Source organism: Oryx dammah, unplaced genomic scaffold, assembly GCF_014754425.2.
Source record: "Oryx dammah isolate SB20612 unplaced genomic scaffold, SCBI_Odam_1.1 HiC_scaffold_4, whole genome shotgun sequence".
In the NCBI taxonomy this organism is placed as follows: Eukaryota; Metazoa; Chordata; class Mammalia; order Artiodactyla; family Bovidae; genus Oryx; species Oryx dammah.
In genome coordinates, this window is record NW_024070188.1 from 17,517,475 (window position 1) to 17,544,113 (window position 26,639).

Genomic DNA, 26,639 nt, shown 5'->3' on the forward strand with positions numbered 1-26,639 from the left:
AATCTCTGCAGGATAAGATTATCACTAAATTATTCTTAGCCCCATAGATTAATACCTAGCATGCTATTTTCTTTTGTCAGTTCACTCAATACCATATTGTATAGAATTTCCATGTCAATAAATGTACTTACACAAAGTAATTTTAAAGTCTGCTCATTTATCTCTGGATCTGATTCCTATAACACTTTCCTTTTTCCCAGCCAGTTATGATTTCCAATATACAGTAAGGAGACAAAAATCTTTAATAATTTATATTATCTGATAATATCAAAGTGCTAGTAAATCAGCTTAAAAAAATGAGAGACATACAGGTTTAGTACAGACTGCTCTAGGCAGAAAGGGAGATATTAAGGCACCAAAGAAAACATAAGAGGTGCTGTGATGGAAGCCTGAGACCTGAAAGGAGGATCACTGATGGTGCCTAAAGGGACAAAAGCATCAGTTCTGGTTTTTTCCCACTCACTTTATGCTGTGAGCACCATCATATATCGTTATTGGGCTAGCCTTAGTGGTATTCTTCTAGTGATACCTACCCATCATGTGATTCTGTTACCAAAGCTCCTTTTTTTTTAGACCCTCTTCTTGACATAATTAATCAAAGGGAAGAGGAATTCAGCACAACTTCTAACCTATCACCTTCTGAATCTTGAACTTCAGCTGTACTGGTATACTCAAAGAATACTCATCATTGCTATGTACCCATGGACTTTAGGGCACCCCTGGTGGCTCAGATGGTAAAACATCTGCCTGCAGTGTGGGAGACCCAGGTTCAACCCCTGGGTTGGGAAGATCACCTGGAGAAGGAAATGGCAACCTACTCCAGTACTCTTTCCTGGAAAATTGCATGGACGGATCGAGTAGCCTGGTAGGCTACAGTCCATGGGGTTACAAAGAGTTGGACACGACTGAGCAACTTCACCTATTTACTTACTTACTTACTTACATGGACTTCAAATCGACCTGTCTTATATCTGCTTATGGCTATAAAGCAGCTGTACTTGATACATCAGATAATTCTCTAAGGTTCAGTATTAATGGTGAATAATATAAGAATAAAGCATGATTTGAAATAGGCTGAGGATTTTTTAAAAATTGTGTGTGGTGGTCTAATTTATATGGCAGAAGTTACATCCAGCCTGTAAGGGGTCTAAATATTCATAATGGAAAAGAAAAGAGATGATATCTACTTTTGAAAGATGGAGTAGGTGATCTTTCCCTTTTCTCTCCTACTATATACATCTGAGATTTGTGGTCATAATCTTATGTTTCATATGTGACTCTGGATTGAAAAGACAAACTGACTAGGGACCTTGGGATCCAAGGCACAAAGATGACATTTCTTGGGTTTTGTTTTTGCCTCATATATCCTAGGCTGAGTGATGAAGAATATCAATGGATGCAAGGGAAAAAATGAGGACTGGGCAATAAAAGCCTGCTCCCTCTAACCAAAGGACCAAGATAAGGGCAGTCTACCAAGAGAAAACTTGTAGAAAGTGAACACTTTAATCTAGCCAAACACCACTGTAGAAGTCTTGCAAACAAGACTTGGGCTGCAGCCTGCACTTCTTTTCTCACCTGACAGTGATGAGACACCCTGCCTCTCCCTGATAGGTGGTGTCAGGGAGACCTAAGTAGAGAGTCAGGACTTTCACCATCACCCAGTGGTAAGGAGGCCACAAACTCTACTTTCCCTCCACTCACGTATCTGTTTCACACATGAAAGGTGTGGTATATTCTGAATAATCAAGTGTTCAAGGAACAAACATCTGGTTGTTGTATGCAGGATAATGATCAGGGAAAAAACTGAGCACATAGTGTGATTTCCTTGTGATCTGAGGATGTGCCAGCAGTGATAAAAGATAAAAGAATTAAAGAGTGAATCCTGGAGAAACCATGCATATTTACAAGCACTGAATTTTTTGGAACCAGCTGCTATTGTGATGACAATGCCAAGGGAAAATACACTTATCCCTGAGCAATCTGCCTTTGGTTTTCCTCAGCAGTAAAACCCAGGTCCTCTTTTATCATATAAATATCATAAACTTTGGTTTTATAGTCTACTGATGTCATAGTCCAACCCTAGGGACTGAGTATAATTAAAAGGAGATGGTTTCTAATTTAAAATCCTTTATAGAGATTCCAAGTCTGTCATTCAAAATAAAAATCCACCTAAAACAATATTCAACAGTTTACTTTCTAGATAGCAATATCCTGGAGTTAATGTACTCTTTAAGTTAAGAAATGTTTTATGTGAATTAATTTCCTGGAGTCGCAGATAATGGAATTTTTAGTGAACTGACAGGTAGTGAGTTGTACTGATAGCCACGTTAGTAATTATGCAGTTTTGTTGTCATTGTTAGAGAGATGGTACCAATAAATTGTAACTGTGGGTTCAACTACCACATGTGAATTGGTTTTTAACATTGTTTCATGACTGTAGTTTATCTCTCAAAATATTTGGAAATACATAGTGCTGTTTGGGTTGCTGGGCAAAACAAATATATTGGAATCAATAGAAATTATGAACTTTCTCTGGTTCAGTGATGTCATCTTTATATAGGATGCATAAATTACTTTATAAGCCTCCAATATATTATGATCTAATAGCATAATTTCATATTTCAGGATCAGTAGTATGCCTTGTAAAGTCTGCAGTTAGTCTGGTGACTCAAGTTTCAAATGTTTTATTGTTTTAGCACCTTCACAGATGTGTGTTTTGTCTTCACTGACATATTTCTAACTGTCTGATGGCTGAACCTGATCCTGTTCACTTGCTTTCCTCATGCTAGCAGTCACACACTTCTCTTCACCTGATTTATGAAAACTTATAATCTCAAGAGACAGCATTTTGTGACTTATAAACAAACACATAGAAGTTGAAAGCTCTCACTGAAAGGATATTATTTACATATAGGTTCATAGAAAAGAAACCGCTTGAAAGATTTCTCCAAAAGTGGGAGTATTTGTGCTTATGTGTGTGAAGATAGAATCAATCTATAAATAATCTACAATACTAGTGTTCTTTCTGATCCTTAACTGTTGCATTTTCATATGTTTAAATATATAAATATTTCAACTTGAAGTCAATTTGAATAGATTTCCACAAATTAAAAAAAATTCATTTTTATCTAGAGATGTTGCTTAAGCTGTATCATGAGATGTAGCTTGTTAGACTTGTAGTTGTTGGAAAGCATATGTTATCCCTCTTTGACTTTACATTTCTGGCATGTTGAACACTAACTTTTCCTCATGAATTATATCTTTAAAATGCTCTTGGGTGTGAAAAATGGTGGCACAGTCAATATCCTGAGTATAACCAGGGCACAAATTTTAAAAGTGACTAGAACTTACTTGCCCTATTTACAAGCATATCAGTTACTCTTCAGATACATTTATTTCCAGCAAAAATAATTCTAAATTGCATATTCATTATAATTCACTTGGTTATATCCATTTTGGTGGTAATATATGCAAATATTTATATACTGTTACATTGACAGGCATCTTTTTTTCAACTTTTCTTTAAATTAATAAACTTCTAGAGCAGTTTTAGATTCACAGCAAAATTGAGCAGGAAATACAGAAAGTTCTCGCGTATTCTCTCCTTACGCATTTAAAACCTCCCCAACTAACAACATCTCATACCAGAGTGGTATACTTGTTACAACTGATGAGACTACATTGACATGTCATTATCATCAAGAGTCCATAGTTTATATTAGGGTTCACTCTTGATGTTTCACATTCTATGAATTTTATTCTATGTCATAATGATGACATGTATCCACCACTGTAGTGTCTTACAAAAGAGTTTCCCTGCCCTAGAAATTCTCTGCTCTGCCTATTCATCCCTCCCTCTTTCCAACTCCTGCCTATCTTACCTTTGATCTGTTTACCCTGAACAGATAACATCTATTGTCAAGTATATAAAACATATAAAATGTGCTTTTGAAAGGGATGTGAGCTATGCATTGATTCTGGTCTCGAAGTTCATGTGATGTTTTTTCTGCATGTATGAATAATTATGGTAAGATATTATAGCCTAATTTGTGATAATTTTTTTTCTGAATTGAAATCATTTAGAAAATTCTGAAGTAATCCTTAGAGGATCTAAAGATAACAGATGGTTCTTTTCCAGTTTCACATTGAATAAGTTTGCAGTGAAACTATTTAAAATTTAGTTTACATTGGAAAGATTGCTGTGAATATTAAAACGATATGTTTTGAATTGGCCCCCCTCAAGAACATAACTGTGAAGAAGTTCTAATGACTTTTACTTACTGGTCTGTGATTTAGAGATACAGTATCATGTATGATTCTTAACCTTTAATATCCTAATTATTCTCTTGTTTATTACAGCTTTAGTAGAATTACTTGAAAAATTTGTACTTCATCTTTCTGAAAGCCCATCTGAATGCTACTTCCCTTCAGTGGAATATACAGGTACAATTTAAACATTTTGAATTTTGGAAAGTGTTTGATATGCAAATAGATAATGTTTCATAGAAAAGTGTAATTAGATGCAAATATACACAAGGTTTTCCATTCTTAAAATCTCTCACTTTGTGTTATATACATTCCAGATATCTTCTGGTCTTTTCTGTGCAGATGTCTCAGTTTCCTTGTTACTTTCTAGCTGTGTTGTTGTTGTTGTTAACTTTTTTTTTTTCTGTCTACCCATTTAAATTTGTTTTTCCTTATGGCGGTATCTTCCATTCTTCAGCTTTTATCTGCTATCTCATAGTGATCTCATCTGTTTATACTGTTTTATTTTGCATACCTTATATATTGATGACTTCTAAGTTTAACTCTTCTACTCAAATATCTATAAGCTTCATTCTCATATTTCCAGATGCTTGATAGGTAAATATCATCTGAATGTGCTAAAGAACCCTCAGGCTCAAAATCTCCAACAAGAGCATTATTTTATCATATCTCATTGAGATACTTCCTCCACCTACACTATTTTGGTGGGCATCTAAACCAGCTTCCCGCCTAGTCAGCAAACCATATTCTATGTTCTTAATATATTTCAAATTTATCCCCTTACCTCTATCTCTCCTATTCTTTATGTTAGTTTAAGCCACCGTTACTTTTTGCCTAGGTTATTGCAACATTATCTTTACCTCATTTTTCTAATTGGAGTCTCTCTTTTTTTTTTTTCGGAAATATTCTTTATGTTGCTTTCAGGATGACGTATGAAGTGTAAATCTGACCTGTTCATTTGTCTACCTTTTAGAAGTTTACCATTGACCACTGCGTACAGTTTAAAATTCTTATCATGACACCCAAGGCCTTAGGTTACTCTTCTTCTTTCTTCTTTAGCATCATCCCCTTTCCTCCATGCCTCATTTGTTTTTCAAAACACTAAACTATTAGCAGCATTGCCAGCCTCGCCCTCTCTTCTCCAGATACACATTCATTTATTCAGCAAATTGATATTTTCCTCTACTATATAATAGAATCGCTCAAAGCACTTGGACACATCAGTGAACAAAAGAGAGAAAAAAAGTCTTGCCTTGATAGAGTTTACCTTTTTATTGGAAGATAGACAGTAGATAAGTAAAACATCCAGTATGTCAAGTGGTATGGTGGTAAATGAGAAATACACAGCAGGGAAGGGATCTATGAAGTGCTGGTTGCTGTTGGGGGTTCCAGTGTTAAATAGTGTTTGGACCAGCAGAAATTGGCTGCAAGATATATGAATGTTTTCAGAGAAAGAAAATTCCAGCAATTAACTAGGAAGGAGACTGGTATAGCTCAAAAAGAGTAAGGGGGACAATTTTTGGTGTTGAAGTTTGAGAGGATGTTATGTGGATGGGGGGCAGATGGGGGCACACTGCATGGCTTGTGGGATCTTAGATCGCTGACCAGGCATTGAATCTGTGCCCTCGGCAATGAAAGCACAGTCTTGACCACTGGACTTCTGGGGAAATCCCTGATAGAGGGATTTTAAAGTTATTGCAGAATCTTGAACATAGGAGTGACATCCTCAGATTTACATTTTTAAAATATCACTGTGGCTACTGTATTGGGAAAAGACTGAAGTACAAGGAAGATGAGTTAGGAGGCTATTGAAAAGATAATGATGAAAATTGGCAATGGCTTGGATGGGGATGTCAGTGGTCTGGTCAAAAGTACTTGGATTCTAGCTCAAAAGGTAAAGTGTACACCTACAATTTGGGAGAGCCAGGTTTGATCCTTGGATCAGGAAGATCCCCTGGAGAAGGAAATGGCAACCCACTCCAGTATTCTTGCCTGGATAATCTCATGGACAGAGGAGCCTGGTGGGCTACATTCCATGGGTTGCAAAAAGTCAGACATGACTGAGCGACTAACATACACACACACGGATTCTAGGTATATTTTGAAAATAGGACCGACAGAATAGGCTAACAGACTGAAGATAGAGTGAGAAAGAGGGGAGTCAAAGACCTAAGTTATTGATCTGAGCCACTGGAAGGGTGGATTATCAAACACTGAGATAGAGAAGAATGCGTGAAGAAACAGGTTCAGAGAGATTAGGAGCTTGCTTTTATGTTATATTTTGAATACTTGTTACACATTTAAGTAGACTTGCTCTGTACATGTTGGCTATTTGAATCTGGAATTTATGGGTTAAAAATACCAATTACTAAATCTTCAGCTTGCTGTATAAAAGTAATACACATCTCTTTGTCCTGTTTTTCTCGTATTCTGACTTAATGTCTAATCCTTCATGTGGCAGCACACTCCTGTAGGGTTGTTTCTGTGTCTTACTAGTCTTGTTCTCTGCACCTAAAGTAACAATGTTAATAATTGTTTGACAAAAAAGGAAAGAATGGAATGAAGGATAAGAGCTTTGTATACTGTGTCAATGAATTTGATTTACTCTATTGCCTATTAAAAATGAAAACGTTTAAGATTTCAGACCAGAAGCTTTACTTGATTCATCTGTTCTTTAGGACGATTAATTTAGTAACTCTGTAAAGGATGAGGTAGAGGGAAGAACTGAAATTTCCCAAAGGTGACTATCCAGTAGGTGAAGACACTGTGAAGAAAGCAGAGAGGTAGCCTGGATTCACAGTAATAGATCATCATGGGATATTGCCTCTCTTCCTCATAAGACTAACATGACTTTTCTGTTTGCTGAAGAAACCATCCTTCAAATATGCATTTATTCAAGTTAGATATAATGTTTCAAATCGCTATAGAAAGAAAGAAAATTTTAAAGATATATTCTCAGTCTGGGTTACTTTTTTTTTTTTTAACTCTATGATTCATCACTGCCCAAACATATCCTGTGCATTCGTATCATTGAACCTGTTGTGCTCCTAGTGTTCATTCTGGATAAACTTCTTTCTTCCTCATGACATCCATGTGATAATGTCCAACTACTATAAAGTTGCAGCTAGAGTGTCACCTTCCCTCTTACTCCCAATCATAAGTCCCTCCTCTGTGCTCCTCTTGCATTCATCTTAAACTACCAATTTGATATTTATCACATTGTGCTTCCCTGGTGGCTCAGTTGGTAAAGAAGCCACCTGCAATGCAGGAGACCCAGATTTGCTCCCTGGGTTGGAAAGATCCCCTGGAGAAGGAAATGGCAACCCACTCCAGTATTCTTGCCTAGAGAATCCCATGGACAGAGGAGCCTGGTGGGCTACAGTCCATGGAGCAGCAAAAAGTCGGACATGACTAAACAACTGAACACGCGAATGGCTAATTTAAATTATTTCATTACTCTCAAAAGCCTCTTTGTCTTTAATACAGCTTTTGAGATATTTTGTTAGATTAATTATCCATACCATTAAATAACATCTATGTTCGCACAGTACATCTGTATAACAATTCTAAATCTGTTGGGATTTACAAGTACACATATATGTAATTAAATCATAGTGACATCTAATGCAGATTTGGGAAAGGGATAAAAGTGATCATAAGAAAATGAAAGCAAAGAAATGAGAGGAAAACACAAGGTAGAATAAAACAGAAATTAAGGTAGATGAAGAGAATTGATAACTTGATTCCTGCTTGTGAGTGGAATAATGCACTGAGGCATCTGGTGTGCATTATATTGTTCAACCCTGTAACTGCCCTTGAACAACATGATTTTGAACTGTGGAGGTTCAGCATGCAGATTTTTTTTTTCCAATAAATACCTACTACAGTACCACCAAATCCATGGTTTGCTGAATCCATGGAGGTAGAGCTGAGGATATGGAAGGCCAATTGTAAAGTTATACTTGAATTTTTCCCTGCTGCATGGGGTTGGCACCCTAACCCTTGCATTGTTGGAGGATCAGCTGTACTCTCTGAGAGCAGGTGCATAATCATCACATTTAAAAATCGGGAAACTGAGATTCAGAGGGAAGAAATTAGGACTAATGAAGAAAATTTGGAAGAAAACTGTCTGTGAAGAAATTGCTACTTTATGAACAAACCTGAAAAAGTATGTGAAAAAACATACAGGGATTAATGATCAAGTCTGTAAGAGAGGAAATAAGTAAGAAGTGGTAATCATGGAAATTTGAATGGCCAGAGGGGTTATCTTCAGTAATATAATCTTCAAATTCTATAGCTCTCTTTGGAACATTGTTCTATTGGGTTATATGTTCTGTAGATCATCTAAAATTAACGTTATATTGTGTATATTATCTAAATATTCAACAAGGCTGATTGCTCAGTGTGCATGCATTTACTACCCTCTGTTATATTTCTAAATTATGATGAGGAGATCTCAGATGTTGGCTTTACTGAATGTATTATCTAGGCAGTTGTTGTTGTTTAGTCACTAAGTTATATCCAACTCTCTGTGACCCCATGGACTGTAGCCCACCAGGCTCTTCTGTCCTTGAGATTTCCCAGGCAAGAATACTGGAGTGGGTTGCCATTTCCTGCTCCAGGGGATCTTCCTGACCCAGGGATGGAACCTGTGTCTCCTGCATTGCAGGCAGATTCTTTACCACTGAGCTACTGGGGAAGCCTATTATCTAGGCAGATAAACCCTGAATGTGAATTTAAATTCTTAAGAGGCTCCAAGTAAACAACTATCCAGTGGTGTTTTAGAGAATGAATGAAAACAAAGTGGCTTCCTGTTGATTGATTACTGTTTATTATTATGATATGTCCTAAGTTTGTTGCTAGTATTGTTTTCTTCTCATAGCTTTAGATATCCCCGTCCTTTATCATTAATTTTTTGGCTAGTGAAACAATGGTTTGCAATCACAAAATTTTACTGTATTTACTTTAAGTAAACAAAAACCATGTTTTGATATAAAAGATGTTTCAAAGCAGTGGCTAGATAGATATATTTAGTGTTTTTTCATGTTTCTTGAAATGAGAAATTGATTGGCTTTTTAAAAATGACAGTTTGCTAAACCCTAAGGTAGCTGAAATTAGAATAACACAGTCATCCATCTGTTGTTAGCTCCCTCAGGATTTCAATCCATTATAAAATTTGCAAATCTGGAAAAATCAAATTAGTTTGGCTGTTTATCCCCTTAAAGAAAGAGGAGAGAACAAACAGATAAAAGTTCTGCACATTTGCAGTTTGTAACTCCACACAGGTGCCTTTCCAAGTCCTAACAGACGTTAACTGTTTGTCAGCTCATTTTCCTGGAACGTGTTGGAGATTTTTCCTTCTATAATTGCTTCTTTAAAATGATAAATTAAGTAAGCCTTTCAGGGTGGTAAATATTTCAATTTTATCCTTTTTCTCTTTATGTTAAACAAAATTTTGAAAAAATATCAGGGAACTTTGCATTGTTTCACCTTTCCATTGTTAAAATATTTTAAACTTTATTATATGCAGTTAAATGTCCATTATACTTTCTTTTGATATTCAGCAAATATGCTCTTTTCTGTCTTAATTTTATGGAGGATATTTGTGAGTATGCTAGAAAATCGCAAGGAGGTATATAATATGAATGACCCTGTCCACAAGGAGAGGGGAAATAGAGCATGTATCTAAAATGATGAATTTAATTTAATTTGCAGCACATGGTAAATAGTAAGTAAAGAAATGGAAAACTGACATTTCTCAGCTGGCTGCTTTGTTTCAGGCAATGTGCTAGAACGATTAAGTTAGCTTTTTGAATTGAGATTTTGTCAAATGAGGAATTGTGTGGTAATACCATAGGTATTCAGTGGAGAGTGATCAGTGTTAACTAATATCATAGTGGAAGATTAAAGGAAAAAACAATGATAGAACTGCCTCCTGGGCTATGACAGCTGAAAGAAATAGAAAAGGGGAAGAGTCTTGCAGGCAAGGGCAATTGTGTAATCAGTGACATGGAAAAGAATAATACTTTTTTCCAAATAATGCTGACTGTATTAGTCGGGTTTTCCTGGTAGCTCAGTGGTAAAGAATGTGCCTGCAGTGGAGGAGCCACAGGAGACGCTGGTTCAGTCCCTGGGTGGGGAAGATCCCCTGGAGGAGGGCATGGCAACCCACGCCAGTATTCTCGCCTGGAGAATCCCCATGGACAGAGGAGCCTGGTCGTTTACAGTCCATGGGGTTGCAAAGAGTCGGACATGACTGAAGTGATTCAACACACGTAAGTTAGAGACTGAGATACTTACACTAGCTTACTGGTCATAAGGAATTAAATTTTATGGCAGTAAAAACTGAATAAAATGGATAGATAGCAACCCTATATTTAAAAAGAAGGTACAGAACCTTCAGGCTTATTTGCGGTAAGGAAGAAGGCAGGAGGAAATGGACTGGTTGGCTTCTTTAGAAGTGAAAGTTTTCTGGCTCTGCTACTGGTATAGCAGGGCTTTCAGGAGAGTCAGTAAACAGTCACACTGTAACAGCTCTTCTAATACTATGTTTGTCATCCAGTGGAGATATGCTTTACTCTTCTGAAAATTTGTTTGCTGCTGTTGCTGCTAAGTTGCTTCAGTCATGTCTGACTCCGTGTGACCCCATAGACAGCAGCCCACCAGGCTCCTCTGTCCTTGGGATTCTCCAGGCAGGAACACTGGAGTGGGTTGCCATTTCCTTCTCCAGTGCATGCATGCATGTTAAGTCGCTTCACTTGTATCCAACTCTGTGCAACCCTATGGACAGCAGCCCACCAGGCTCCTCTGTCCTCGGGATTCTCTAGGCAAGAATATTGCAGTGGGTTGCCATTTCCTTCTCCAGAAAATTTGTTTAGTCAAGTGCCAGCAAAACAGATTTAATTTCTTCTACTCCTGCTCTGTGCTAGCTTTCTATATTAAAAGTAAAACAGTATGTATTACCACAATGAGTAATTTCAGTCAACATTAAGGTAATTTTTTCAACTCATTTTGTTCTGAGATTATTATATTTGTAATTAAAATGATTGGTTATTGTAAATAGTTAATGCTGAGAATGAATTAGGCATTGATGAGTAAGTAGGGTAAGTCTGATGCTATAGGTGTCATTGGTTGATTTACCTTTATTCAGTAACTTACTTTGTTATGCTTCGCAGTGACTCTGGGGAATGGGAGTTATATTATCCTTTTGTTTCTTGATTTCAATATACAGAAAAAAAGATGTTAAATTCATATCTATTTGCATCTCCACCTTGCATCCTGTTTGATATGTAAAGCAGTTTTTGTTGTTCATTGGATGTTTGTTCATTTATTCATTCAACTCCTCATTCATCCTCTTAGTGTTTATTAAGCAGTGTATCACTTATTGCTATGTATCACACGCTATTATCCACATTTCAGTAAAGCACTGGTTCCCAGCAGTGTATCAGGGTCCCCTGAATACATCTATTTTTTTCATTGAATTTCAGTTAATCATTTTGCTCCATTTTATTTCTGAAGATTTTAATTCCTGCTTCATAAATCGTATTTAGTCCAAGTTAAGTGTAACAAAGATTATTTCACTCAACTTTTGTGGTCCAAGATCCATTTCTGCCTGTCAGGTTGTCATACTGTATGTCAAATACAAATTAAAATTGAAGCTTCTTTTTAGATATATACCCATAAACCATTTTCTGACCAACATCCTACTAAAAGAAACATTCAGTGGAATTTTATTCACTCTGAAGTCACCTAAATCTTTATCATCCTAGCAATTTTTTGAGTGGATATGTGATGTTTGTTTTGGTATACTTAGTAGGTCATATATTCTCCTTTAAAAATCTTTTTGGAGATTTAACTGGTACCTTTTTTAAAATAAAATTTGTGCCGCAAGCTATGACTGTCCAATTGAAACTATCTCTAAAGTTCTGTTTTACTTCTTTAAGTGTGGATTTCAACTCAGTGCATAGAAGTAAACTGTAGAGGTCCATCTAAACTGTAGCTATCATTATGAAATTTAGCAACATTGCTAAGACTGTATTGTGATCAAAATAAGTATAAGTCAGATGTAGCTTATCAAGAAATTAACAGACACTTATTTTTTAAAATTGTTATTTATTTTTGTCCAAGGGACTCTCAAGAGTCTTCTCCAACACCACAGTTCAAAAGCATCGATTCTTCGGTGCTCAGCTTTCTTCACAGTCCAACTCTCACGTCCGTACATGACCACTGGAAAAACCATAGCCTTGACTAGACGGACCTTAGTTGGCAAAGTAATGTCTCTGCTTTTCAATATGCTATCTAGGTTGGTCATAATTTTCCTTTCAAGGAGTAAGCATCAATTTCATGGCTGCAGTCACCATCTGCAGTGATTTTGGAGCCCCCCAAAAAAGTCTGCCACTGTTTCCACTGTTTCCCCATCTATTTCCCATGAAGTGATGGGACCAGATGCCATGATCTTCGTTTTCTGAATGTTGAGCTTTAAGGCAACATTTTCACTCTCCTCTTTCACTTTCATCAAGAAGCTTTTTAGTTTCTCTTCACTTTCTGCCATAACGGTGGTGTCATCTGCATATCTGAGGTTATTGATACTTCTTCCGGCAATCTTGATTGCCATTTCTCATGATGTACTCTGCATAGAAGTTAAATAAGCAGGGTGACAATATACAGCCTTGACGTACTACCTTTCCTGTTTGGAATCAGTCTGTTGTTCCATGTCCAGTTCTGACTGTTGCTTCCTGACCTGCATGTAGGTTTCTCAATAGGCAGATCAGGTGGTCTGGTATTCCCATCTCTTTCAGAATTTTCCACAGTTTATTGTGATCCACACAGTCAAAAGCTTTGACATAGTCAATAAAGCAGAAATAAATGTTTTTCTGGAACTCTTTTGCTTTTTCGATGATTCAGCAGATGTTGGCAATTTGATCTCTGGTTCATCTGCTTTTTCTAAAGCCAACTTAAACATCTGGAAGTTCACGGTTCATGTATTGCTGAAGCCTGGCTTGGGGCATAGCCCTATAATTAATGCAGAGCATTGTCGGTGAATACTATCGTCACTCTAGTTTCAAAAACCTGTAGAAAACATTGAGTAGTCTTCCTTGCTCAGCCTCTTGCTAGGAGAAGTGCAGAAGTGGTATCCTTCTTCCCTAGATGCAGAGGTTCATCTTCCAGCACCATAATGGTTATAAGTATCAAGGGATTCTTAGCTATATAAACTGTAGCTTAATTGCTATCATTATGAAATTTAGCAATATTGCTAAGACTGTATTCTGATCAAAATAAGTCAGATATAGCTTATCAAGAAATTAACAGATGCTTATTTTTTTAAATTGTTATTTATTTTTGTTTAAGAAATTACCCCTCTAGGCTAGGTAGTTGACCAACCAGTCTGGTTTGCACAGGACTGTGAGAAGTTCCTAAGGGCTTGAGACTTTAAGTGTTAAGTCCATGCAAGTCCTTGGCAAACTAGAAGTAGGTTACCTTTACCAGGAGTGCAGAAAGATGAATTATTATTGCTTTAAAGAGTAGATAGTCAATAACAGTGATATTTAATTTATTCGTACCTATCTCTCTACCTCTTGTCTACCCATATTTTAAAATTCAGTTTGAATGCCACTTCTTCCTAATCTCTTCCTCTTATGAATTCACATAATCCTTCACCTGTATCATTTTTGTTCCACTTTGCACTTTAAAACATCTTTATCTGAATTTTCTATATACAAATTTTATCTCTGACACTGCATGGAAAGTTCTGTTAGGTCATGATGTATGATTTATCTTTTATCCCTTATAGATTCTAGCATGGTGCTCCACACCTACTTTATAAGAAGGGATTTATTAAAACTAAGGAATAAATTCAAGAGTGAAGTAGGTGCATTGTTAATATGAGATGTACCAGTGTGTAATAGGAAAAAAAAAAAACTGCCAATACAGAATTCAGAAAACCTAGATCTGTCACTAGGTAAATTTATGATTCTTGGCAATTCCCTTATTTATATGTGTGAGTGTGTGTGTGTGTGCACACACATGTGTGTACACACTACAGTTTTGTCAGCCCCAAACTGAAAGTTTCAGCTAGACCCTCCTTGCTACCTAGTGATGCTATTGACTCTTCAGTTTTTATTTGGTCATCCAGTGTTGTCAAAGACCAGTCCAAACTTTCAGCCTATCCTGTAGTCAGTCCTCTGTACTGTATACCCCCTTTTTCACTTTTGGAAGATGACCACAATTTGTACTCTATCAAGAATATCTATATGCAGGAATAAACTTGTTCAGTCCACTTTTGTAAATTGCTGTACATTTTAAGTAAAATAATACCAATTATTCCTTTCTGACACTGACCATTTAAATATTTAAGATGTAAACAGCCATTCTTACCTATATTTGTAATTCAGAATCTTATATATGCATTGCTTGATGAAAATACAATATTCTAGACCATTTTTGTGTTATGACTTTTGTGTTTGGAGAACCAAGTAAAAGTAGATTGCTTGAAAATTATGATTATTTGTTTTGTATTTAATATATTTTTAAATGCTATTTTATAGGCCAAAAAAAACTATTTTGTAAAAGGTTTCCTGTTAATTTTTTTGAAAAATGTAACTGACAGCTCTTATAAGAACAGGATTCATCACTGTGTTTTGAAGATTCACATTAAAATATGTAAAAATATTGCTTTCATCAATTTTCAATTAAAATGTGATTATTATGCAGACTTTTATAACCCAGTGTTCTATTGTTTTTAGCTACTGATGCAAATGTGAAGAATGAAAATCTTTCATCTGTGCAACAGCTTGGCATTAAAATGACTGTCAGGTATATTATAGGGAAATATTTCCCTGTGCATTTCTAGAATTTGTTTTTATCTAGCTAATATGTGCTTAATAGTATTTAAGTTAACAATCAACTATTTTGTATAGTTTAAATACAGAGTTTATCATTCAGAAAATGATAACTTTGTTTTGAGGATATTGGCACATGGTTAAATTACCCTTGCAGGTAAATCATTATGGTTCATTATTATTTCAGAGGCTAATTACAGCATATTTAAGTCTCTATGACAATCAGGTTTTTCCAAAGAAACATTTTAAGTATCAGCACGTTGGTAGCACAGTCATACCACTTGCTAAACTATGATTAATTTTTATTTTCAGGCTATAACTATAGTTAATGATTATAAAAGTATCTTAATGATAGATGCATAAGTAAAAGCAGAGTAAATAAACTATAGTAGTTTGAATTTTTCATACTCAAATTACAATTTTCAAAAGAAATGGACAAGCTAAACAGACTGGGTGTTAAGGTATGAGCCCTTCATTATTAAATGGGGATCTTGACAGGCCCATTCTATCTGTTCTGTTGGATCATCTTCAGAATTAAGTATAAAGAAGATGCATGTGAAAGTTTTTAAAAAAGACTGTAGATTGATAGCATTATAATAAAAACTATGATCGTGATTCTAGCACATCCACCTATATCACATAGGGTATATAACCCACTGATTATGTTTTGTGACCCTATACCTGCCTTTTATGCTGTAATGACCTATTTCCATTCTAAAATTGAATCCATAGATAATATGAGCAAGCTAGTCACATATTTTTTTTAATTCATGATGTCTTATTGTTAAGACATAAACGGAAAGTGATTTATAATGAAATGTTTGTATACAGCTACAGTATGAGACATAGCTGGCACCTATGAATCATTGTAGCTATGGGGCAGCTACAAATGGAGATGGATTTTATTTTAGTGTTTCAAATATTACAAGAGGGTTGTCACTAACAAAGGGACTTTGCAAAATTATGAAAAGTCTTAGGAAGGCTTCAGGCAAAGCGAAGGAACTCTTTCCCTAACTTACACTTGGTTTTGTTCAGTGTATAATAAATAAGACTAATATATTATGATTTTATATGAAGCACAATTAATTTCAGATAATTATAAATAAATTTTTTATCTATACAAATAATAGGTAGGGCATTTATAAGTTGTTACTGTGCAGGGCTGACTGTCCCATGTCTAACCTCCTGACATTCACTCATCAAGTATCAGTGGTCCTCCAGTCACTGTGGCAAACGAAAACACTCCCGTAAACTTCCAAAACAGTGCCATGCTCGTGTAGAATCACTGACTAAATGAACCCTAAAATTGTTTCTAGACTTAGCATTCTGTCAAGCTAGCCTGTCAGCATTCCATGTTGTAGATTAAATTCAAGAAAAAAGTGCTTATATTCTACTACTCATCTGTAGTATCCATGTTTTATTCTTTCATTACTACTTCATTTTCCTTTAAAGTTACTGTATTTACCAGATGAATACTGCAAATTCTGATATATCATAATTATCAGGTACATATACTAGGTGTTATTCTTTCATGAGTGCTCTATATAATAGTTATGCCAAAAGTGGAAATTTGAAACTTAAAACTATGAGATCTCAAGAGAACTACAGTTTGATGAATTTTTAAAAATGAATTTACTATGCAAGGCCTAACATTTTTCATTTTGTATGTTTTCTGGACATTTAATTTAGGTATGGCAAGTTCCTCAACCTGTTAAAAGATGGTGCAGAAAATGATCTTACCTTGGTTTTAAAGCATTGTGAGAGATTCCTGAAACAGCAGCAAGCTTCTATAAAATCTCCTCTTCATATCCTTTCTAAATGACTGACAGTACTTTAACTTTCTTCATATGCCTTTCAGAATTCTTGGACGGAATACTTTAAAACTTTTGTAGGAAAATAATACTTTAACCTATATTAGTGATTTGCTATATCTTTATAGTATTTTATTCTATTATTTTAGATAGATACTTTATTAGATTGAGTACTAATTATTAAATTCAACCTTATTAGTTAAATCTTGAATAATTAGTTATTAGAATGTATTTTCGGGTGTATATAGAGAACATTTAAAATAGGTTTAGTAAATCAAAATAATGCTCTAGATTTAGTAAATCTAGAATAAGAATAAAACATCCATTTATTTTATTTGTATTGGTTATCTTTCAGAAATAGAGTTTGACTTCAAGAAAAAAGTTTATACAAGTCAGTTGCATTCAGTTCAGTTCAGTTCAGTTCAGTTCATTCACTCAGTCGTGTCCAACTCTCTGCGACCCCATGAATCGCAGCACGCCAGGCCTCCCTGTCCCATCACCATCTCCTGGAGTTCACTCAGACTCACGTCCATCAAGTCGGTGATGCCATCCACCCATCTCATCCTCTGTCATCTCCTTTTCCTCCTGCCCCCAATCCCTCCCAGCATCAGAGTCTTTTCCAATGAGTCAGCTCTTCGCATGAGGTGGCCAAAGTACTGGAATTTCAGCTTTAGCATCATTGCTTGCAAAGAACACCCAGGGCTGATCTCCTTTAAAATGGACTGCTTGGATCTCCTTGCAGTCCAAGGGACCCTTAAGAGTCTTCTCCAACACCACAGTTCAAAAGCATCAATTCTTTGGTGCTCAGCTTTCTTCACAGTCCAACTCTCTCAACCATACATGGCCACTGGAAAAACCATAGCCTTGACTAGATGGACCTTTGTTGGCAAAGTAATGTCTCAGCTTTTCAATATGCTATCTAGGTTGGTCATAACTTTCCTTCCAAGGAGTAAGTGTCTTTTAATTTCATGGCTGCAATCACCATCTGCAATGATTATGGAGCCCCAAAAAATAAAGTCTGACACTGGTTCCACTGTTTCCCCATCTATTTCCCATGAAGTGATGGGACCAGATGCCATGATCTTTGTTTTCTGAATGTTGAGGTTTACTGAATTCTAAAAATATGTGGACTTTTAAAATACTTGATTATGCTGATAATTTGACAGATAACCTAATCTAGAGAAAGGATGGTGCTGTTGTGTTAATGACTTGAACAGTGTGTTTCCACAAAGCGTATAGTTTTTTCCTCTAGTTTCTGGTGATTTTGGCCTCCCCTGGACGTGTCAGCAAATAGTATATTAAAATAGTTACTGTGCAAGTAGCTTTTTTTTTATTAATAAAGTTTAATTTTAGAATCTGCTTGCCAGTGTAGGAGGCACAGGAGATGCAGGTTTGATCCCTGGGTCGGGGAGATCTGCTGGAAAAGGAAATGGCAAAAGAGGAGCCTGGCAGGCTACAGTCCATGGCATGGCAGAGAGTCAGACACAACTGAGCATGCACACAGGCGTTTACATCAGTAGCTTATAAGCTGGTTGAAGACAAAATGAGGGCTAAGTATCGTTAATATCTTTCTTGATAGAGATTCTGGAAATGAATATTTATAGAGTTCTAATGTTTCACCATGTAAGATAAAACATTATAGCAGTTCCTTAACCATGCTTTTCAGTCTGCTTGCAGAGGAATTACACTAGCCATGACTGGTTTGTATCTTCTTTGTTCATAATAATGTTGGGGGACAAAGACAAAACATTGCAATTTCTTCAGCAGTTCTCCAGGCTTCTGACTTCAGCTTTCCTTTGGTTGCCAAGACTACATATTTCTGTAAGACTTCTCAGTCTGTTTTATAGGAGTGTTTTAAATTTTAAGGAAAATCCTCTTTAGATTCAATAGGATCTTATTATTTTATTTGTAAAGTGTGTTATATACTCTGTATTCATTTTCTATCTGAATGCAGTTTTGAGTGAATTGTTTTGAAGATACACATTTGGTATTTTCTCAAATAATTGCTGTCTTACCTAATGATAACTGAATGAAGGATTAATAATAATAAGTGCATTATTAAATTTTAAACTTGTCATTTAATTGGAAAATTCCATATATAAATAGAAAACCTTTGAATGGATATTTTTATTGTTACTTTGTTATAATCTCTGGTTAAATTATAGTATAAGAAAATAATATGTTAGTTGAAATTTTATCCATATTGTATCAAAAAGCATACTAATTTTATATATTTTGCCAATCTATGATGAGTTTTGTTTAAGATATTATAGTGTATTTTTTATTTAAAGATTTTACTAGCTCTATGGGAACCAAGTTTAGTTTAGAGATAAGTGTATTCCTAATTTTTTCATGATTCTGCATTTTGCTTTACTTACTGCATTTAAGACCTCCAACTTGGGGAAAGTGTCCATTATAAGCCATGCTAGTGCTTTTCATGACAGACTGAACTTGGACAGCAGAGTCACACAGTACCCAAGAATAAGTTGTTAAGGGGACTAGAGAGTATCGATGTCAAGTTAAATGAAAGCATTTATTACATGTTCTTAAAATAAGTATTTGTGACAAAGAAAATAAAAGCAAAGCACCAAGGAATACATTAAATGTTAAAATTTTATAATTTATGTCTGAAATAGCTATATGCAATTCCTGAATAAGACTTTCTCCTGCTTGTACTTAATTGTAACTAGAAATTTGCTCACATAAAAGGAGGAACCAAAGACAAAAGAGTATGTACTAGCTTTTCTCCAATCAGTGGAACTGTTTTCCTTCTGTTAACCAGAATTTGGACAATGCTTTAAATTGTACATGAAGATTTAGAATATCTTAAAATGCTTATCAAAAGAGTTTTTACCTTACATTTGTAAATTAGAGAAAAAATTTTAAGTCCATCATACACTTTCATGTCAAGTATTTTGAAAAGATACCTACATGCCACTAGTTTTAAGTATTCTACTTTAGTGTTCAGATTGTGACCCTGCCAGACATCACCAGTGTACTGCTTTTTAACTATAATTTTATAACATTGCATTTCTGCTTTGACACTTTAAACCTTTTTTCTGACACATTATTTTACTTTTAACACAAGTGAGTTGCTCTAATAGCATTTCTTCCCCTAAAACTGAAATCAGGCAGTACTCTAATTGCTTTGAGTTTATTAGATTAACCATTTTGATAGCATCATTTGATATGTAATATAGATTTGTGAATGGAATGGAGTGACATTACTCAAGGGTTTTAGAATGAACTCAATGTAAAGCTTTATACCTTTCTGTTAGTGCAGCTATATCATCAGTGAAGACTCATGCAGGGCCTTCTATAGTATCATTTTTTTCTTTTCAACTATAGATAAACCAAGTTGAATATTTTATTACCAGTAGTTTGTTTTACTGTCTTTGTAAAGCAAATAACATTCTGCTAACATGGCTCTTTCAGGATTCTGTCTAGAACTGTTAGCTAAGTGCAGTTACTAATGTCTGTATAATCACCACTCCATAGTTTAAATGTTTTTTATTTAAACTTTTAATTTAATCTTTTGGATTGGGTTTTTTTTTTTTTTTTTGCTGTGTCATTTTACTTGTTAGTGCATGTGATAGAAGACTTAATATATTACTTTAAAAGTGGCCCTTTTCTATTATATTTGTTCCTTGGTTCTAAGCATTACATTGACACTTTCTATGCAGGTTGACAAAATACAAATCTGCGTTTGCCAAAAGACATGTTAAAGACACTTCAGCATTAGCCATTAATAGCACAGACTTTTCCACCATCTTTAGCACAATACCATGTTAATGTAATTAACCTCAAAAAAGCTTCAGCCTGTTTGCCCTGAACCCCATTCCCTTGTTCTATTTTTTTTCCTTTTGTTCCATGGCCTGTATTGATTCCAAATATGCTCCTTAATTTATGTATTTATTACTTATTTGCACACTTAAATGTAATCTCTCTGGGGCAAGGTTTTGTCCACTGACATGCCCCACCATAATTATTCAGTAAATATGCTGAATGTATGAGTTAATATTTAGATAGATATGTATAAAATTCATACTTTAATTGAAGAAAGTAGGGAAAACTACTAGGTCATTCAAGTCCCTTATGATTATACAGTTGAAGTGACAAATAGATTCAAGGGATTACATCTGATAGAGTGCCTGAAGAACTGTGGACAGAGGTTCACAACATTGTACAGGAAATGGTGACCAAACCATCCCCAAGAGAAATAAATGCAATAAGGCAAAATGGTTGTCTGAGGAGGCCTTAAAAATCACTAAGAAAAGAAGTGAAAGACAAAGGAGAAAAGGAAAGATATACCCATTTGAATGCAGAGTTCCAAAGAATAGCAAGGAGAGATAAGAAAGCCTTCCTCAGCAATCAGTGCAAAGAAATAGAGGAAACAATAGAATGGGAAAAGACTAGAGATCTCCTTAAGAAAATGAGAGATACCAAGGGAACATTTCATGCCAAGATGAGCCCAGTAAATGGCACGAATGGTATGGACCTAACAGAAGCGGAAGATATTAAGAGGTGGCGAGAATACACAGAAGAACTGTACAAAAAAGATCTTATTGACCTGGATAAACGTGATGGTGTGATCACTCACCAAGAGCCAGACATTTGGAGTGTGAAGTCAAGTGAGCCTTTAGAAGCATTACTGCATACAAAGCTAGTAGAGGTGATGGAATTCCATTGAGCTATTTTAAACCCTAGAAGATGATTCTGTTAAAGTGCTGCATTCAATATGCCGGCAAATTTTAAAAATTCAGCAATGGCCACAGGACTGGAAAAGGTCAGTTTTCATTCCAGTCCCAAAGGAAGGCAATGCCAAAGAATGCTCAAAGTGTTGTGCAGTTGTGCTCATTTCACATGCTAGCAGGGTAATGCTCAAAATCCTTCAAGCTAGGCTTCATCAATATGTGAACTGATAAATTCCAGATGTAAAGGTAGATTTAGAAAAGGCAGAGGAACCAGAGATCAAATTCCCAACATCCGTTGGATTATAGAAAAAGTAAGGGAATTCCAGAAAAACATCTCCTTCTGCTTCATTGATGACGCTAAAGCCTTTGACTTTGTGAATCACAACAAACTGGAAAATTCTTAAAGAGATGGGAATACCAGACCACTTTACCTGTCTCAAGAAACCTGTATGCAAGTCAGGAAGCAATGGAATAATGAACTGGTTCAAAATTGGAAATGGGGTATCTCAAGGCTGTATATTGTCACCTTGCTTATTTAACCTATATGCAGAGTACATCATGTGAAATTCCAGGCTGAATGAAACACAAGCTGGAATCAAGATTGCTGGGAGAAATATCAATAACCTCAGGTATACCACCCTAATTGCAGAAAGCGAAGAGGAATTAAAGAGCCTTTTGACGAAAGTGAAACAGGAGAGTGAAAAAGCTGGCTTAAAACAGCATTCAAAAAACTAAGATCATAGCATCCAGTCCATCATTTCATAGCAAATAGATGGGTAAAATGTGGAAATAGTGACAGACTTTATTTCTTTGTGCTCAAAAATCACTGCAGATGGTGACTGCAGCCATGAAATTAAAAGATACTTGCTCCTTGGAAAAAAAGCTATAATCAACCTATGAAAGTGAAAGTGAAAAGTGAAGTCGCTCCGTGGAGTCGGACTCTTTGTGACCCCATGGACTATAGCCGACCATGGGATTCTCCAGGCAAGAGTACTGGAGTGGGTTGCCGTTTCCTTCTCCAATAATCAACCTATACAGCATATTAAAAAGCAGAGACATCATTTTGCCAACAAAGGTCTGCCTAGTCAAAACTGGTTTTTCCAGTAGTCATGTACATATGTGAGGGTTGAACCACAAAGAAGGCTGAGTGCTGAAAATTGATGTTTTTGAACTGGTGCTGGAGGACTTTTGAGAGTCCCTTGGACTGCAAGAAGATCAAATCAATCCTGAAGGAAATCAACCCTGACTATTCATTGGAAGGACTGATGCTGAAACTTCAGTACTTGGGCCACCTGATGAGCTGACTGATTGGAAAAGGCCCTCATACTGGGAAGGACTGAGGGCAAAAGGAAAAGGGAGAAGCAGAGGATGAGATGGTTGGATGGCATCACTGACTCAATGGACATGAGTTTGAGCAAGCTCCGAGAGTTGGTTATGGACAGGAAAGCCTGCTGTGCTGCAGTCCATGGGTGTGCATTTGCAGTAAATCACTTCAGTTGTGTCCAGCTCTTTGCAGCCCATGGGTAAAAGAGTAAGGTAGGACTGACTGAACAATAGCAACAAATGTAAAAGACAGTAGGCTTGTATTACTTTAGAAAACGTATTTAAGAGAGCTCCCCTACATTCTTAAAAGTGTTATAAACAAATTGCATCAAAAAGATTTTAAAATTTGGCTTAGGAGAAACAATATAGGAAATAATGAAATATTAAAGTTTTCAAAAATTTATAAACTCTATTTCTGTGAGATAAAAATAATTTGAAAAAAAAAGTGTCCTTAAGCCATTTAGACAAGAAGAACCCTTTAATGTACTGATACAGTTAAATTATCTTCCAGTTTTGTCTTTAAGAAAATTCTTCATGAATGATAAAATAATCATTCTTTATGGAATTTCATCAAGAATCAGTTTGACTAATTGTTAACATCAAAGCTGTTAATAAATATAGATTAAGAAAGATCAAGAAATCAGTTATTTCCATGGAGGAATACCTAATCTCAAATAATAATTATAATAAAAATAGCAATCATGCATGCCTTCTCTGTTAGTTGAAAGATGAGAAAGGATAACAAATTAAATTCAAATAAAAACTGAAGTATTTTAATTTACTTAGAAACAAAACTTCCTTGATGATAAATCAGGATAAAGTTGCATTCTAATTAACTAGTGTAGTTCTACAAGAAAGTATCATGGAATAGGATAGTCACTTTATATTCATTTAATTATTTTATATAGATAAGTGTATGAATATCTGATTCTTCCTTTTCATAAAATAAATTAATAATAATCCAACACAGGAGGTTTAAAGTTAAAAATTCTAATAGCATTGAAATGTTCATTTAGATTTAAATGTTATAATCATCAGCATGTCATGGCACACCTGTAACCTATTTGCAAGGGATTAACAGTAGTAAGTCAGGTAACCACTTACTGGGAAGAAGATAAGCGCTAAAGTCCTTTCCCCTTCATATATGTGACTTTGAATCTTAGAAGATTCCTTTTTCCTATGTGTGGTTCTTTTTTTTCTGAGAGGAGAAATATTGTTTCTTAGAGTTAATTGAATCAAAAAGGTAGCTCCGAGTTTTCTGTTCAGGCCTCTGCATGGTGTGCATGTGGCACATGCTTCACAGAGCAGCTGCAGCAATGCCAATGACATACGGCTTGTTCTCTGCCTGCAGATCCCTAGAGTGGAGGGCAGGATTGGACTGGATTGGATGGGATCAGTTTGGATGGGTTTGGAGTTTGTCTTTATATTAGCATCTTTGTATTTAATATCCATAAGTTTTCCTTCGTGTTAGGAATAAAATGAGTCATCAAAACTGCCTGTAGTGAAAGAAAAAAAACTAAGACTGCATACTGTGTTTTTTTTTAAGCACATATCTTTCATTTTTAATCATTGAAAAGAAATGGCATAACATGAACATATGGGTTCATATCATGCCAGTTTTAGTATATCCCAAACCAAAAGTTTTACTGATAACTTTTTCCATGATATTAGGCTAGTTTATACGTTACTTAGGTGATCTGTTAAATGATGTGATCCTGTATGTGTTCTGCTTGATTCTATGTTCTGAATTTTCTTTAGAGTTACCTTTTATTGAGTTACCATCCTTTTTAAGAGTTGTGACTAACCAAAATATATCAGAACACTAGAAGTATAACAAATATAATTTATAATTTGATGATTCAGAAAATTCTCTGTTACATTCATGTGGCTCAGAGCGGTCATTGATCTGGTTTATGAATATCATTAACTGTAAATTAGAGTTATAAAATGATAATAGACCAGTTAACAAAACTTCTGTTGTCATAAGAGAGTTTATTGTAATTACAGGGTGTAATCATTAGTATCTTACTGTCATTCAGTCAGTTTGTTGAGTAGCTATTCTGTGTAGGCCTTGGTGCTCGGAGTTTTGTTGTTTACCAAAATTTGTGGCAAATTTCTTCCAACAGAGTATAATTCATCAGAGTAGAAGAATTCTTGCCTTATCTTTGGGAACCCATTACATAATAATGTTTTTTTCTTTGAGATAATTAATTAATCTATTGTCCCCATGTCTATACAAACTTAAATATATTGTATTAAGCAACTTAGAGAACACTGTGTAAGAATATTTCTAAAATATATTATTTTTACATTCTTATTATATATATTCAGAAAATTGTTATCTAATTTGCCTTGAAAATTAAAGTATTGTATATGTATGAGTTGATTTTTTGCTCTTACATATATTTATTAGACTCATCATTTTTACTCTGCAACTAGTAATCAGTGAAAACACATTGTGTACTCAACAAAAGAAGATAAATCAAAGGATGCTAATTCTCATTCAGTTCATATTTTTATTCTTAACTCTGAACATCCATCTGAAGTTGACTACAGGATGTTCATTTAATATGATGCATATGTCTTCAGTCATCAATATGTAATATTAATTTGTGTGTGTGCTGTGAGATAAATCCCTAAGAACCTATTATAAAATATGTATTTATACCTGTTTCCACAAATACATATTTCTCTAATATGAAATGATAAATCATTATTTATCATAATGAATGATAAAACATGAAAACTACTGGTAAATCACTGATTTTCTTATATAACTCAAACATAAATTCTTAAAAACAGTTTAGCAATGAAATTTGCAACAATTCTCATTTTAACTCATGTAATTGTTACATGTGCATTTGATTTGATTTTAAAATATTAACTTTCCTTTATTAAAAAAATTTGAGCTGCCCAATAAAGATAAAAAGGTAAGTTTAAATTTGAGTTATATATGAAAGTTTCTGAAATCAGTGATTTATCAGTAGTTTTCATGTTTTATTATTCATTATGATAGCAGATCCAATTTGAGTATCAAATTTTTTATCAGTCTATAGGATATAATTGCTAGTCTAATAATTTTTCTTAACTCAAAATTACATCTTCAAGTTTGTTCTTTGTTTAAAAAATGTATTGTGGTTAGATATTGAGTTTACAGTAACATTAAAACATACAGCATTCATGATGATAAATTGTACTGAAGAGCTAAATTGAAATAACTTACTTTATGAAGAAATTGCTGAAAAATGCATTTGTAAATATATGTGTATATGTATCTATACATATATGATATATATACACATAGAAATATAAATAAATATAAAATATATGAAATAAATTATAGATAGATAAATAGATAGCCTGGGTTCATTAATGAGAAGGCACCACAATTTTAGAGATGAATTTCTTATGGATTTCTCAGTTCAATTATTAGTAACTCAGGTTTAGATTTGGGTTATTTTACATTAGCTTAGAAAAAGCTGATTAGGCAAATATCTTGAGCTGACAAACTAAATAAACTCTTTTGATATTTTAGAGTCATTAACTAAAGCCAAGGATAATGTAAATATATTGAAATATGCTCAGAATTAAAATGTAAAGCATTTATTACTAATGTACTTATTTATATATTTATTCTTTCATGTAATACCCATCTCCATTATTCCATAGAGATTGAATTTGTCAAAATTACAAACTGTTAATTGTAT

The 26,639-nt window shown here is 34.8% G+C and overlaps 1 protein-coding gene across 2 annotated transcripts in view; it reads left to right on the forward strand.

The window, feature by feature from the left end:
• The window catches only part of TBC1D32 (TBC1 domain family member 32), a 197,984-nt gene that overhangs the window by 145,970 nt on the left and 25,375 nt on the right, over positions 1 to 26,639 (forward strand). For both annotated transcript variants that reach the window (XM_040239024.1, XM_040239025.1), the window contains 4 exons: positions 4,360 to 4,443; positions 15,009 to 15,078; positions 16,794 to 16,909; positions 18,582 to 18,736. In XM_040239024.1, coding sequence (XP_040094958.1) covers positions 4,360 to 4,443; positions 15,009 to 15,078; positions 16,794 to 16,909; positions 18,582 to 18,736 — 425 coding nt within the window. The remainder of the gene's footprint in view (positions 1 to 4,359; positions 4,444 to 15,008; positions 15,079 to 16,793; positions 16,910 to 18,581; positions 18,737 to 26,639) is intronic.